General features: G+C 40.1%; 1 protein-coding gene across 6 annotated transcripts in view; it reads right to left on the reverse strand.

Annotated features, from left to right (window-relative positions):
• The window catches only part of PPP2R3A (protein phosphatase 2, regulatory subunit B'', alpha), a 227,970-nt gene that overhangs the window by 113,735 nt on the left and 98,437 nt on the right, over positions 1–15,798 (reverse strand). For all 6 annotated transcript variants that reach the window (XM_010858259.1, XM_010858260.1, XM_010858257.1 and 3 more), the window contains one exon: positions 7,561–7,663. In XM_010858259.1, coding sequence (XP_010856561.1) covers positions 7,561–7,663 — 103 coding nt within the window. The remainder of the gene's footprint in view (positions 1–7,560; positions 7,664–15,798) is intronic.

Raw genomic sequence — 15,798 nt, forward strand, 5'->3', positions numbered from 1 at the left:
ACAGCCATACATGACCACTGGAAAAACCATAGCCTTGACTAGACGGACCTTTGTTGGCAAAGTAATGTCTCTGCTTTTGAATATGCTATCTAGGTTGGTCACAACTTTCCTTCCAAGGAGTAAGCGTCTTTTAATTTCATGGCTGCAGTCACCATCTGTAGTGATTTTGGAGCCCAGAAAAATAAAGTCTGACACTGTTTCCACTGTTTCCCCATCTATTTCCCATGAAGTGGTGGGACTGGATGCCATGATCTTCATTTTCTGAATGTTGAGCTTTAAGCCAACTTTTTCACTCTCCACTTTCACTTTCATTAAGAGGCTTTTGAGTTCCTCTTCACTTTCTGCCATAAGGGTGGTGTCATCTGCATATCTGAGGTTATTGATATTTCTTCCGGCAATCTTGACTCCAGCTTGTGTTTCTTCCAGTCCAGCGTTTCTCATGATGTACTCTGCATATAAGTTAAATAAACAGGGTGACAATATACAGCCTTGACAAACTCCTTTTCCTATTTGGAACCAGTCGTTGTTCCATGTCGAGTTCTAACTGTTGCTTCCTGACCTGCATACAGATTTCTCAAGAGGCAGATCAGGTGGTCTGGTATTCCCATCTCTTGAAGAATTTTCCACAGTTTATTGTGATCCACACAGAGCGTTTTTATGAATGGTTGTTAAAATTTTGTCCAAAGTTATTTCAGCATCTTTTGAGACAATCATGATTTTTCTTTTAGATACAATATGTGATATTAATAAAGATCTTAATTTTGAACCAATTTTGACTTCCTGGAATAAATCCCACCAGGTTATGTGCATCTGCTTGGTAATATTTTGTTACTTTTTATCATTAATCATGAATTAGGTTCATTTGCAGTTTTCTTTTTTGTACTGTCTTTACTTGGTTTACATATCAGTTTAATAGTTATTTCATTGAAAGAGCTATGGAGTTTTCCTTCCTTTCTAATTCTCTGGAATAATTTACTGAGCATTAGGACTCTCTGATCTTTGAGGGTTTTATAGAATTCCCCTGAAACTACCTGGGCCTGTTGCTTTTTGTGGGGTAGTTTCTTAATAAAGATCTCTATTTCTTCCGAGGAAATTACTCTATTAATCTTTCTAAATAAAATGAGATGAATTTTGGTCAGATATAGTTTCCTAGGACGGAGAAGGCAATGGCACCCCACTCCAGTACTCTTGCCTGGAAAATCCCATGGATGAAGGAGCCTGGTGGGCTGCAGTCCATGGGGTTGCTACGAGTCGGACGCGACTGAGTGACTTCACTTTCACTTTCATGCATTGGAGAAGGAAATGGCAACCCACTCCAGTGTTCTTGCCTGGAGAATCCCAGGGACGGGGGAGCCTGGTGGGCTGCCATCTATGGGGTCCCACAGAGTCCGACACGACTGAAGAGACTTAGCGGCAGCAGCTGCAGCAGTTTCCTAGGAAATTATCCATTCCAGCTAGGTTTTCAATTTTATTTCCGAATAAATATGAGGTCTGCAAAAATAGTCTTTTATGATTTTTAAAAAATTTATTCTGTTGCTCCTTGTCATTTCTTATTTTGTGTATTAGTGCTCTCTCTTTTTTCTTGATGAAATTAGCTAATTGTTGGTCTATTTTGTTAATGTTTTCCCCATAGCAAGATTTTAACTTACTAAAAATGCTACTGTTTTTTAAATTCTCTGTCTCTTTAGGTTTTGATCATTACTGGAGGTCAGTCTAGTCAAGGCTATGGTTTTTCCAGTGGTCATGTATGGATGTGAGAGTTGGACTATAAAGAAAGCTGAGCGCCGAAGAATTGATGCTTTTGAACTGTGGTGTTGGAGAAGACTCTTGAGAGTCCCTTGGACTGCAAGGAGATCCAACCAGTCCATTCTAAAGGAGATCAGTCCTGGGTGTTCTTCGGAAGGACTGATGGTAAAGCTGAAACTCCAGTACTTTGGCCACCTCATGCGAAGAGTTGACTCATTGGAAAAGACTCTGATGCTGGGAGGGATTGGGGGCAGGAGGAGAAGGGGAATGACAGAGGATGAGATGGCTGGATGGCATCACTGACTCGATGGACATGAGTTTGAGTGAACTCTGGGAGTTGGTGATGGACAGGGAGGCCTGGCGTGCTGCGATTCATGGGGTCGCAAAGAATCGGACATGACTGAGCAACTGAACTGAACAGAACTGAGCTGGAGGTGAGTGGTGGGTATATGGAGGTTCATAGAGCATTCTGCATTTGTAGATGCTCAAAATTCTCCATAATAAAAATTAAAAAATTATATATACATATGGTATAAACTCAAGCAGTATATAAAAACTTGTGATGGAAAGAACCATTCTACCAACCTACCCTGCCCATGGACCCTTAGCCCTACTTCTGTTGAATCACTTATGTTTTTATTTCTTTTGCTGTTTACCTCTATAATTAAACATAAATTTAAGATAAACATAAATTATTTAAGTATAATGAAATACTATGCTACAATTACTTTTCTTTAAAGCTTTATCAACTTTAGACAATGTTTATGATTCTCTGCTAGGGAAGGTGAGGATTTAGCTAATTTATACTGGCCCACTTTACTCCCCTTTACCCAGTGGTTATGATCATGGTTATGATTTTTAGTTTTTGTATTGGTTATCTCTGTAAATGAGAAATAATCTATTTATACATTTAATTTTCACCCCATTTCATCTTAGTGCCTTAAGTTCTATTTATAGGATGATGACAATACCATTTCTACCTTTATTTTCTCTTTTTCTCCTTCACATTTTGGCAATATTTTGACTTCTACATTGTTCAGGTTGCTTAAATACTGTTCTGCAACCATAATAAAATTTTCTTCAGTTTATTCATAGGATGACTTATAGGTGTTATACATTAAAATATTTTACAACATTTTGACTCTAAATACTGTTGAATGCCAGTTAAGCAGCATACTAGGAATGCATATCATTTCTTACTGGTCCAACATCATGTCCCTTGGGCATTCAAAGGAGAATATTCTGGGCACTGAAGTTAAATGAACTTCCTTTTTTTCTTTTTTTAAGGTGAGGCATCCTAAAGGAAATCAGTCCTGAATATTCACTGAAGGACCAATGTTGAAGCTGAAACTCCAATACTTTGGACACATCATGCGAAGAACTGACTCACTGGAAAAGACCCTGATGCTGGGAAAGATTGAAGGTGGGAGGAGAAGGGGACAAAAGAGAATGAGATGGTTGGTTGGCATCACCGACTCAATGGATATGAGTTTGAATAAACTCTGGGAGTTGGTGATGGACAGGGAGGCTTGGCATGCTGTAGTCCATGGGGTCGCAAAGAGTCAGACACAACTAAGCGACTGAACTGAAGATGAGGCTTTATTGGGGTCCTTTGAACTTCCTTTTCTTACTTTCCACCAGTTGTTTATAATCCTGTCATATTTTAGTTTGCATCATGTTTATATATGACTTCAGAGTTTTTTTTATTTTTCTTAGAGTTTCTAATTGCCTTTCTTCAGCTTAGAGTTTCTAACTGCCTTTCTTCAGCATTATGACACATAATGCTGCATATTCATTATATTCTTCAGTTCCCCTGTTCTTAAATATAAAAACTATTGCATGGACTCACTCCTCCCCTCCTAGCTCCTTCCCAGAGAAATCCCGTCTTCTCTATTCTGCAGTGGCTGCTCTTCAGTTGCCAACCTGGGACTTTATTTCACTTATTCTCTTAAGTGAATCCATTGTTTCCTGGATCTCATGCATTTCTTCTTGGTTTGTTTAATTTGCTATAGTATATATTCAAGTAACTCTCCAAGAAAACAGGAGATAAACTTTCTGAGTTTTTAAATGTCTTTATTCTAAACTCATATCTGATCTACAGCTTGGCAGGATATAGAAATCTGAGTTCAAACCCATTTCTCCAGGGTTGCCAATGAGAATGTAATACCACCCCAATTCTTATTCCTATTAGGGTGACCTGGTTTTTCTCTCTGGAGGATTTCAGTGGCTTTCTAAAATTTCAAGAGGACTTATGTGTGTCTTTTTAAAATTGTGTTTGCCACTCAGAGGCTCCTTTCAACCAAAAGACTTATATTCTGAATATTCTGGTTCTGTGGGCAGTGACTGGAGGGAACGTGAGAGCTGGGTTGGAGGGCCATATTCTGTTTTTGATCACATGATGGCCACACAGGCACGATGTGCTTCCCCAAGAAAGTAAACAGGAATCTGAAGGAGTCCCACTGGGTTTCTGCTCTTTGGACCCATCCTATCACTCCTGTGTTTCTAATTCTCTCCATCTTGTATTATTTATTTGATGATTCTGTATTACTTCTTTGATGATTTCCTTCTTTCCATTTCCCCCCTTCTTTCTCCCCTAGATTCCAGTTAGTGAGATGCTGAAATTCTTGCATCCAGTATCGTGCATCGAACCTGGACTGGCGACTTGTTTCATATATGATATTATATATATTTCAATGCCATTCTCCCAAATCATCCCACCCTCTCCCTCTTCCACAGAGTCCAAAAGATTGTTCTATACATCAGTGTCTCTTTTGCTGTCCCGTATACAGGGTTATTGTTACCATCTTTCTAAATTCCATATATATGCATTAGTATACTGTATTCGTGTTTTTCTTTCTGGCTTACTTCACTCTGTATAATAGTTGAATGGGTCCTTTATGTCGTCACTTCTGTCTATCTCTCTCTCTCTCTCTAACATGTGTGCATTTGCGTGCCCCAGAGACATCCTTAACTTTAGTTGCCAGGCCAAGAAATTCGCACAGCTCTTTCTTGTGTCAGCATCTAGTCTTGTCTTATATAATCTCTCTGAATATAGTAATTATTTTTTTAAAATGACTTTTTAAGAACAGTTTTAGCCTTACAGAAAAGTTGAGAAGATAGTGTCAAGTTCCCATATATCTGCACCCAGGTCTCTAATTATTAACATCTTACATTAGCATTTGTTATAACTAATAACCCAATATTGATACATTATTATTACTGTTATTCAAGGCTATACTTAATTCACATTTCCTTAGTTGCTGCTGCTGCTGCTAAGTCGCTTCAGTCGTGTCTGACTCTGTGCGACCCCATAGATGGCAGCCCACCAGGCTCCCCCATCCCTGGGATTCTCCAGGCAAGAACACTGGAGTGGGTTGCCATTTCCTTCTCCAATGCATGAAAGTGAAAACTGAATGTCTTTTCTTCTATTCTAGCATCTCATATTACATTTAGTTGTTGTGCCTCCTTAGGCTCCTTTTGGCTTAGACAGTTTTTCAGACTTTCCTTGTTTCTGACGACCTTGATAGTTTTGACAAGTACTGGCCAGATACTATCTAGGATGTTCCTCTACTGAAATTTGTCTTAACATGCTCCAAGTGCAGTCCGGCTGCACTTTATATTTGGGAACCAGGTAAGCAGTCAAATGGTCAACTGCTCTGTACCCCAGCCTTCAGTGATTCCCCATTCCTAGTACTTCACATCAACTCTGCCAACTCTGAGTTCATAGCCTCCCTGGGAGATCCTAATGAGCAGAGTGGAACAGAGTAGCTCACTTCTCCACTGCAGCTCACTTCTCCCAGAGCCCCTTGCTCTGGGCTGTGGTCTCCTTTGCTTGCTTCCACTTTCTATCTTCAAGAAATACTAGATCTCCTGTACATTGATTTTTCTCCTCCTCTGTTCCTCTCTGACATTCCACTCACTTTCATTGGTTTATTCCTTTTAACATATCAATATTTATCTTCAGAGGAGTCTGGAAAAGAATGAGAGGGGTAGCAGTCTGTCCTCTTTTATGAGCAGATGCCACATATCCAATTTTTATATAAAAATAAAACTTCTTATATTTAAGGGAAGGAAGTAAAAATGTCCACTAATTTTGTTGTTTGTTCATAATTCTCTTGGCATAGCTTAGTTTATATTCCTGTCAAAGCTTTTATTAAAGTTTCTGATAAAACTCAGTCAGGGTAGTCCCCACAGGAAAAAGAATTCTCCCATATGAATCTTTCATGAAGCACCTAAATGAAGAGTTGTGGGTAAGGGAACAAACAAGGGAATGGGAGGTGCCAGGGATGAGCAACAGAAAGATACTGTTACAATCCTTAGGGCCAAGGGACCAGGGAGGAACAGACCAACAGGAGCCCAGTAAGCACCACAACTGTGGAGAAGGGGCCTTGCCCCGTTAGCTGAATTATAGAGAAACATACAATTAGTATGCTGAAGCAAACAGTTGGGAAGACATGCTAACTTCTTTCTTCTCTGCCCTCCCACCTCCTGGCAGTGAGATCCACTGGCCAGACCAACCTGAAGCTAGTCAGCAAACGGAGTGAAAAAGATGCAGTTTATAGGAGACAGAGTAGGGCCGGGAATGGATGAGTGGGTGAGGGTGAGGGGTGGCTGAAGAATTTACAGAAAACATAAATAGGAACACATAACATTGGGTTTTATACATGACGGTCTCAATTAAATGTGAAAAACTTAACAATCTTCATTCCCATGAATACTTTTTAAAGGGGAACAAAAACATATCGCAGAAGAGTTTAAGAATAATCAAAGCTATCATGCAGATTAAAATAAGCTCAAAACCCTGCACATAAAATAAATTACATCCAAACTTCATTTTCTGAACATGTGTAACTGTTCCAACAATTAGAATCTGTCATACAGCGCTAGAAGTTAGGGTAGTGGTTCCCCTACAGTGGCAGGGACTGGCAGGGAGCAGGAAGTGTTTGGGGGTGCTGGTAGCGTTTGGTTTCTTCATCTGCGTGCTAGTTACACAGAAGTGCTCACATTGTGAAAATTAATTGATGCATCATGATTAGTGTGTTTTTATGTGTGTATATGTTGCAATTCAAAAATCTAAAAGAAAAAATAATATGGTAGCCACAAATACAACTTAAAAAAAAACTAAAGTATGTCCATGTATCTTTCTGCCCTTTTTCAGGCATCCTTACTAACAGTCAACAAGGATTTACTAGAACAACTCAAAAAATGATGTGCATTCAACAGAAATGAAAGGCAGGCTTCAGCTTCAAGGAATTTGTGAACTACTTAGGAAAATGTAATATTTAGATATGGAATACATTAACAAGCAATGTATCAAGCTATGAAGAATGCTGTAATAAAAACAGATTCAATATTGGCATGCAACTGATTCTCATCAGAAGGCCTGGATATAAATATTCCCCCACTGGGCTCTTTCTGTTGGAGATCTCTCTCTCTTTAACCTTAATGAAGGTCAGCTTGATTAGCTAGGCCAAATGCCTGATTTCAGGAGGTGCTTCTGTGATTGCTGTGGGTGGGCACAGGGGGAGCCTAAGTAAGGCCTCTCTCTTCTGCTTCAGTGGGAGTAGCCCTGTTTCATCTGGGCTATAATATATATACTATTATCTGTTTTATACTATCTATTTATACTATTATCTGTATCAATTTTTACTTAACAAAAGAATTTTGCTGCTAAAATAAGCTTGGAAACCACTCGTCTAGAAATCCAATCTCTAAATTAGTATATCTCAATTGACATACCTTACAGTTGAAAAAATTTTAAAAGCTTCTGAAACTCTAAAAATAAAACCCATTTTAAAAGGAAATGAAAATTACCTGAAGTAAAGGAATAAAATCATCCTGTTCTAGAGAGCTGCAGCTGGGCTTTGCAAGAAGACAGATAAACTTAGAGGCGTCATCATGATGGTTACTCAGCAACCTAGAAAAGAAATGACTGCTTAGGAAGATTGGTTACTGTGAACAGTGACCACAACATCAATAGTTGGGAATTTCAGTCTGGTCTGAAGGCCATTTAGGTCAAGAATCAAGTGCTTTCTTTTCAATGATTAAAAAAAAGGAAAAAATTCCATGCTGCTGATTTTGTACAAGGGCCTTCTTAATTAAAGCTCAACAACAAGATGGTATATTATTTTTGTAGAATGCTTCTGAGACACCAAGTCAACTGAACTAATGCAGGTAAAAATACACGTGAAGAATGTCCATTCAGGTTAGCTCAGGGTATCTGGAACCAGAACTCCAGAGCTGCCCACAAGGAGGGAACACATCTGACGGACCACCATGTACCGCGTAAGGCATGAACTTCTGTTTGTCCAGGTTTGCAGACATTCAGGACCAACCTGAGGGGGCTTTTGAAATGAGACTTTGAAGGACCAGGCTTAAGAAAAAATGAAGGCGCTATTAAATCTTAAAGCTCTAAGAATTCCTCATATCCCGCTAATTGCTGGACGTTTCAATTTGGATGCTATACTCACATAGCAAAGTCAAAATAGTGAAAACCAAATTTAGAATCTTCTTCTCAAAGTCAGTTCTTTTCATGGATGTCTATTTTTGTCAATTGTGGTACCACTCCAAGTTATTTGGGCTTCAAAATTTGAAGTCATTTCAAACTTATTTCTCTTCCTTATTCTCCACATCCAGTTAGTCTCCAAACTTTCTTGCTTTTCTTCTTTAATCATTTATTGAATGCTAATTGTGTGCCAGATACTGTGTCTGGCCTTGTGTATATTTGGAATACAAAGAAAATAAGACATGGTGTTGTGCCCTGTAAGGAGCTTACAGTCCAGTGAGAGAGATACACCAATAAGATCATACTCCTGGATAATCTTATTAGAGAAATAATAAATTCAGGGTGTCATGGAAAGACACAAGATGGCCAGTGAGATTCCCTGAAGAGTTGTGAAGTGGAAAAGGGGCTGCTGTGGGTCAAGAGAGCTGTTATACAGAGTGAAGTAAGCCAGAAAGAAAAACACCAATACAGTATACTAACGCATGTATATGGAATTTAGAAAGATGGTAACAATAACCCTGTATACGAGACAGCAAAAGAGACACTGATGTATAGAACAGTCTTTTGGACTCTGTGGGAGAGGGAGAGGGTGGGATGATTTGGGAGAATGGCATTGAAATATGTATAATATCATATATGAAACAAGTCGCCAGTCCAGGTTTGGTGCACAATACTGGATGCTTGGGGCTGGTACACTGGGACGACCCAGAGGGATGGTATGGGGAGGGAGGAGGGAGGAGGGTGCAGGATGGGGAACACATGTATACCTGTGGCGGATTCATTTTGATATATGGCAAAACCAATACAATATTGTAAAGTTAAAGGATAAAATTAAAGAAAGAAGAGGGCTGCATGTACAAATGCCTGGTATGAGAGTGCACAAATTATTTGGGCAACTGCAAGCACTGGAGGTGGGAAGGGAAGGGGACATGAGCATTAGGATCAGATCCTGGAGGCCCTTTCACATTCAGGTCCAGGTCAAGTCCAGGTCAAGAAGCCTGGACTTCCGCCTATTCACAGAAAAATTTTAACTTGGACAGGGAACATGATCAGATGTGTTTTTCATAAATACCAGGCAGAAGTTTGTCTAAGGGCTTGAGCAATAATACTGGCAGTGTGAGACGAAGAGAAAGGGGCAAATACAGCTGAAAATGAAAGGACATGATAGTTGACTGGTGTGGAGGGGTACAAGTGGGGAAAGTCCATGATGACGTCCAGGTTTCTAGCCTGGACCACTAGTGCTTGGAATATAGCATGGGAACACATTTTAAACAACCATTTCTTCCTTCCTGTTTCCAGTTTACCATGAAGTCCAGGGTCTTTTTATTTCATGCTGAGACTTTCAGAAGGGAAGAAGGTCAAAACAGGCTTCAGTGTCCATCCAACCTCACATCACAGATAATTCATCATTCTAAAACATTCTTTGATTATATAATTCCCTTTTCCAAAAATGTTCAACAGTTTTTTACCACTTATGTGAGGAAATCTAAATATCTAAGTTTGGCATTTAAGGCCCTCTTCAATTAGGCTAGAGCCAGTATGCCTATCTCACCACTTTGCTAAACTGAAACGTCCACTCTGGGCAGCCGGCCTGACCCACTCTGCTCTGAGTGTGCCGTGTGCATTCTTGCCTTAGTGCCATTTCTCATGCTGTTTATCTCTCCTGGAAAACCACCTCTCCCAACTTTGCTATCTGAATACAGGTTATTCTTTAAGGTCCAGCTAATAACTCACCTCTTTCAAAAAGCCTTCTCTGATAGCTAAATCCCTTACTGATCTTTGTACTATATTTAGTTTATGTGTATTACATATGCCATTGTACCATGGATTTCCTTTTATTTCTCTGGCACCTAAAGGGCAGGCAAAGTTATAGCTCTTTTTTTTTTTTCCTTTAGCACTCAAAACAGTGACTTTCATACTGAAGATTCTTAAAAAATGTTTGTGATCTGACCAACAGATATCCACTTAACTGATTCCATTTGTGATTATTAAAGCCATAGAACACTCTTTAAAGTTATTTTCCTTATCATTCTTCAGCATGCTTAAGGCTCCCAAAGTTAAATAAATACACGTTTCAGAAAGAGATCAGTGAAACAGGTGCTGATGGGAACCATCTCTTATGATTTGAACATGAGTGGGATGTTCAAAAAGCAGGGAGGTCTTTGGAAAATAGTGTTTTCATGAAGAAAGGATAGCAGCACTATGTACAAACTGCACAGATATACCAGATGAGAGATTCTGAGAGGGTGAAGTTAAGTCAGGTATGGCCTTTTGGTATTAGAAGCATGCAACAGAAAGAAAAGATGAATTATGATGTTCAGCCAGTGCTAGAGGCTGGTGAACTTCATTCGCCAGGAGAAAAAGACATAATAAAAGTCACGAAAACTGGAGAAAGAAGGTAAACATAGCTATTCTAAACTATCTTCCAGAGCTCTTAAGATGAAATGTTGTTTTGTTAATGAACAAATGACACTTTGACATGAAAAGGTAAGAAGTAAAGCATATAAAAGTTGGAGCAATATTACCGATTCTGAGAGGAGTTCTGTCACAAAGTTGGTAATCTAGGAACTCAAAACGAAATGCTATGGAGCAATCTCTTTCCCCTAAAAATGTCTTGACTGTAGCAGAAACAGTTGTCAAAGAATAGAGAGGAAATGGGCAGCAGAACAGGGAAGGGAGGGGGATCAGAGGCAGGGGAACAAAAGCCTGGTGAGGAGTTCACACTCAAAACACTCAGAAGAGGGCTCAGAAACCTCCACCCCATGAGCACTGGGACAGGAGGAAAATTATTTACTGTTATGCTGTGACTTTTGTATTTGACTTTCCCCACAAGATTATATAGAGCCTATTACTGGGGTAAGTCAGCGTGTGTATGTATATGCTGCTGCTAAGTCGCTTCAGTCGTGTCCGACTCTGTGCGACCCCATAGACGTCTGGCAGCCCGCCAGGTTCCCCCGTCCCTGAGATTCTCCAGGCAAGAACACTGGACTGGGTGTTTTAATTCTGTTATTTTTTTTGTACTTGAAAGTCTTAATATGCTAAAGTTGGACCCAGGTCACTAAGCAAAGGGTAAAATTTGTAAAAAATTATAAAAATAAACACATGTCTTCTTCAAGGTGAGTGTGGTAATTCAAACCATCATGCTTAGTTGCTTAGTCTCCCAAAATAGCCCTACTTGGTGCTCCTTTAAATCACCCTGGTTTTTAAAAGGCATTTTGAGCGCACAAGAGAGGAGCTGCCACTAGAGGGCACTCCAGTCATTATAGTATCTGGCCAGAAAATAGAAAAAAAGACCCTACACTTATCTATTCATAGGATTTTTTTTTTTTTTAATGAAAAAAAGACAGGGACAGTTGCTCATGCTATATATTTCATAAGCAGTTTCCTGCAGTAATGGAAAATGAGGACTTGTGCTTCATGTCCTTTTTCCCCCTTTTGACTTTGCAGAAATCTCTTTTCCTTGGAGATAAAGTGAAAATGGAAAAAGGCAATGGCACCCCACTCCAGTACTCTTGCCTGGAAAATCTCATGGACGGAGGAACCTGGTGGGCTGCTGTCCATGGGGTCGCTAAGAGTCGGACACGACTGAGCAACTTCACTTTCACTTTTCTCTTTTATGCATTGGAGAAGGAAACGGCAACCCACCCCAGTGTTCTTGCCTGGAGAATCCCAGGGACGGGAGCCTGGTGGGCTGCCGTCTATGGGGTCACACAGAGTCGGACACGACTGAAGTGACTTAGCAGCAAAGTGAAAATGATTCATCTCAATAAAGAAATACAGCTGTTGTGGATGCTGCTGCTCTATCCACCAACATAAATGTCCACTCTATCTCAGTGACACAGTCTTAGGGCCAAAAAAACCTGGCTGTTACTATCCTTAACATTATAAAGTTAATTGTAGGTAAACAAGTTGATTACTAGTTTTCTTCTGCCACAGTCAGCTTCAGGCTCACCCAGACAGGGTCCTCGCATAGTGAAAATAACTTAGAATGCGAGCCCTTGTCTCTGGCTCTAATCATTTATAGAATGAGCTACTTCCTATTATTTATTTATTTTTGAATCTCCCAGGTTGTTCAAACTTTTATCTGAAACAATCACAACTCACTCTTGCTGCTTTCCCAGACTGTTAGAGGGGTTTTGCCAACAATGCTGAATTCAGGGGCTGAAGATACCCTGACAAGAGCTGTGTAACATCCCTGTTCTCTCTACCCTTTGTTCACACTCTACCTGAGGCCTTTTTTAGGACCTGGCACCTACCCAGGGGAGAGAAGGTAGCTGAAAGCCAGAACATTACACATTTCAAGTTCTTCAATTCTGCTACTGTTATATGCTGCTTTAAAATAACAACAATAGTAACTAATAATAGACAAGCAGACCACCCTGCTGAAGTCCTGGCTTTACTGGTGGGGAAAGGAGAGGGACTCCTAGGCCTTCAGCTCTGTTTTCTTCCCTCTGGTTTTAGGTGCCACAATAGCCAGAATGGAAAATACCATTTTTTTTTTTTTAAACTGGCTTACTTCTGCCTAATTAGTGCTTTTTTTGCTAATCCTGGACTCCAAGAAATTATTGTGCTTTTATTATTGCTTAACCATACACTGGAAAAAACCTCATTTTTTAGACTTCTATCCAGCTGTGTCCTATTTGCAGTAGGAGAGAGGGAATGGTGACCATGGCCCTGACTTCTGGAGGGTCATTCCACTAGTGTATAAGGAGTGATTCTCCCATGGCCACTGCAGTCCTTGGGATCTGAACAACTTAGAACTATTCCCTGCAACAGAATGATCAAAATTCACCTGGAAAGCATGAGGCACTTATAGCTTTTGGCTCTGGTGTGAACTCGTGGTCTTATTTCTCCTCATCACTTTGTTGTCGTGCAGTCACTTAGTCGTATCCGACTCTTTGCGGCTCCATGGACTGCAGCATGCCAGGTTGCCCTGTCCTTCACCGTCTCCCAGAGCTTGCTCAAACTCATGTCCACCAAGTTAGTGATGCCATCTATCTCATCCTCTGTTGTCCCCTTCTCCTCCTACCTTCAGTCATTCCCAGCATCAGGGTCTTTTCCAGTGAGTTGGTTCTTTGCATGACGTGGCCAAAGTATTGGAGATTCAGCTTCAGCATCAGTTCTTCCAATGAAGATTCAGGATTGATTTCCTTTAGGACTGACTAGTTTGATCTCCTTGCAGTCCAAGGGACTCTCAAGAGTCTTCTCCAACACCACAGTTCAAAAGCATCAATTCTTTGTCAGTCACCTTTCTTTATGGTCCAACTCTCACATCCATACAACCATTGGAAACATCACAGCTTTGACTAGAGGGACTTTTGTTGGCAAAGTAATGTCTCTGCTTTTTAATATGCTCTCTAGGTTTGTCATAGCTTTTCTTCCAAGCAGCGAGCGTCTTTTAATTTCATGGCTGTAGTCACCATCTGCAGTGATTTTGGAGTCCAAGAAAATAGTCTGTCACTGTTTCCATTGTTTCCCTATCTATTTGCTATGAAGTGATGGGACTGGATGCCATGATTTTTGTTTTTTGAATGTTCAGTTTTAAGCCAGCTTTTCCACTCTCCTGTTTCACTTTCATCAAGGGGCTCTTGAGTTCCTCTTCACTTTTTGTCATAAGGGTGGTGTAATCTACATATCTGAGCTATTGATGTTTCTCCCAAATCTTAATTTAAGCTTGTGCTTCATCCAACCTGGCATTTCCCATGATGTACTCTGCATAAAAGTTAAATAAGCAGGGTGACAATATACAGCCTTGACATATTCCTTTCTCAGTTTGGAACCAGTCTGTTGTTCCATGTCAGGTTCTAACTGCTGCTTCTTGACCTGCATACAGATTTCTCAAGAGGCAGGTAAGGGTCTGGTATTCCTATCTCTTTAAGAATTTTTCGCAGTTGGTTGTGATCCACACAGTCAAAGGCTTTAGTATAGTCAATGAAGCAGATGTTTTTCTGGAATTCTCTAGCTTTTTCTATAATCCAACAGATGTTGGCAATTTGATCTCTGGTTCCTCTGTCTTTTCTAAATCCAGCTTGAACATCTGCAAGTTCATAGTTCACGTACTGTTGAAGCCTAGCTTGGAATATTTTGAGCATTAATTTGCTAGCGTGTGAGATGAGTCCAATTGTGTGGTAGTATGAACATTCTTTGGCATTGCCTTTCTTTGGGATTGGAATGAAAACTGACCTTTTCTAGTCCTGTGGCCACTGCTGAGTTTTCCAAATTTGCTGGCATACTGAGTGCATCACTTTAACAGCATCATCTTTTATGATTTGAAATAGCTCAGCTGGAATTTCAACACCTCCACTAGTTTTGTTTGTAGTGATGCTTCCTAAGGCCCACTTGACCTCACACTCCAGTATGTTTGGCTCTAGGTGAGTGATCACACCATCGTAGTTATCTGGGTCATAAAGATCTTTTCTGTGTAGTTCTTCTGCTACCTCTTCTTAATATCTTCTGTTTCTGTTAGGTCTATACTGTTTTTGTCCTTTATTGTGCCCATCCTTGAATGAAATGTTCCCTGGTATCTCTAACTTTCTTAAAGAGATCTTTAGTCTTTCCTATTCCTGATCACTTTAGTTCTATTGTAGTGCAAGAAGAACTTGGTGAACTCAACTTGTGGCTAGATTTTTCAAAATAAGAATATAGTTATTAATCACTTATGTTCTCAAGCATTTTACTAGTAAGGGCTTTGAGGTGGCAGGAAAGGATTAGGGAGGCCTTACAAATAGCTGTGAAAAGAAGAGAAGTGAAAAGCAAAGGAGAAAAGGAAAGATATAAACATCTGAATGCAGAGTTCCAAAGAATAGCAAGAAGAGATAAGAAAGCCTTCTTCAGCAATCAATGCAAAGAAACAGAGGAAAACAACAGAATGGGAAAGACTAGGGATCTCTTCAAGAAAATCAGAGATACCAAAGGAACATTTCATGCAAAGATGAGCTCGATAAAGGACAGAGATGGTATGGACCTAACAGAAGCAGAAGATATTAAGAAGAGATGGCAAGAATACACAGAAGAACTGTACAAAAAAGATCTTCACGACCCAGATAATCACGATGGTGTGATCACTGACCTAGAGCCAGACATCCTGGAATGTGAAGTCAAGTGGGCCTTAGAAAGCATCACTACAAACAAAGCTAGTGGAGGTGATGGAATTCCAGTTGAGCTATTCCAAATCCTGAAAGACGATGCTGTGAAAGTGCTGCACTCAATATGCCAGCAAATGTGGAAAACTCAGCAGTGGCCACAGGACTGGAAAAGGTCAGTTTTCATTCCAATCCCAAAGAAAGGCAATGCCAAAGAATGCTCAAACTACTGCACAATTGCACTCATCTCACACGCTAGTAAAGTAATGCTCAAAATTCTCCAAGCCAGGCTTTAGCAATATGTGAACCGTGAACTTCCTGATGTTCAAGCTGGTTTTAGAAAAGGCAGAGGAACCAGAGATCAAATTGCCAATATCTGCTGGATCATGGAAAAAGCAAGAGAGTTCCAGAAAAACATCTATTTCTGCTTTATTGACTATGCCAAAGCCTTTGACTGTGTGGATC

This window comes from Bison bison, unplaced genomic scaffold (genome assembly GCF_000754665.1).
Source record: "Bison bison bison isolate TAMUID 2011002044 unplaced genomic scaffold, Bison_UMD1.0 scf7180017864384, whole genome shotgun sequence".
NCBI lineage: Eukaryota > Metazoa > Chordata > Mammalia > Artiodactyla > Bovidae > Bison > Bison bison.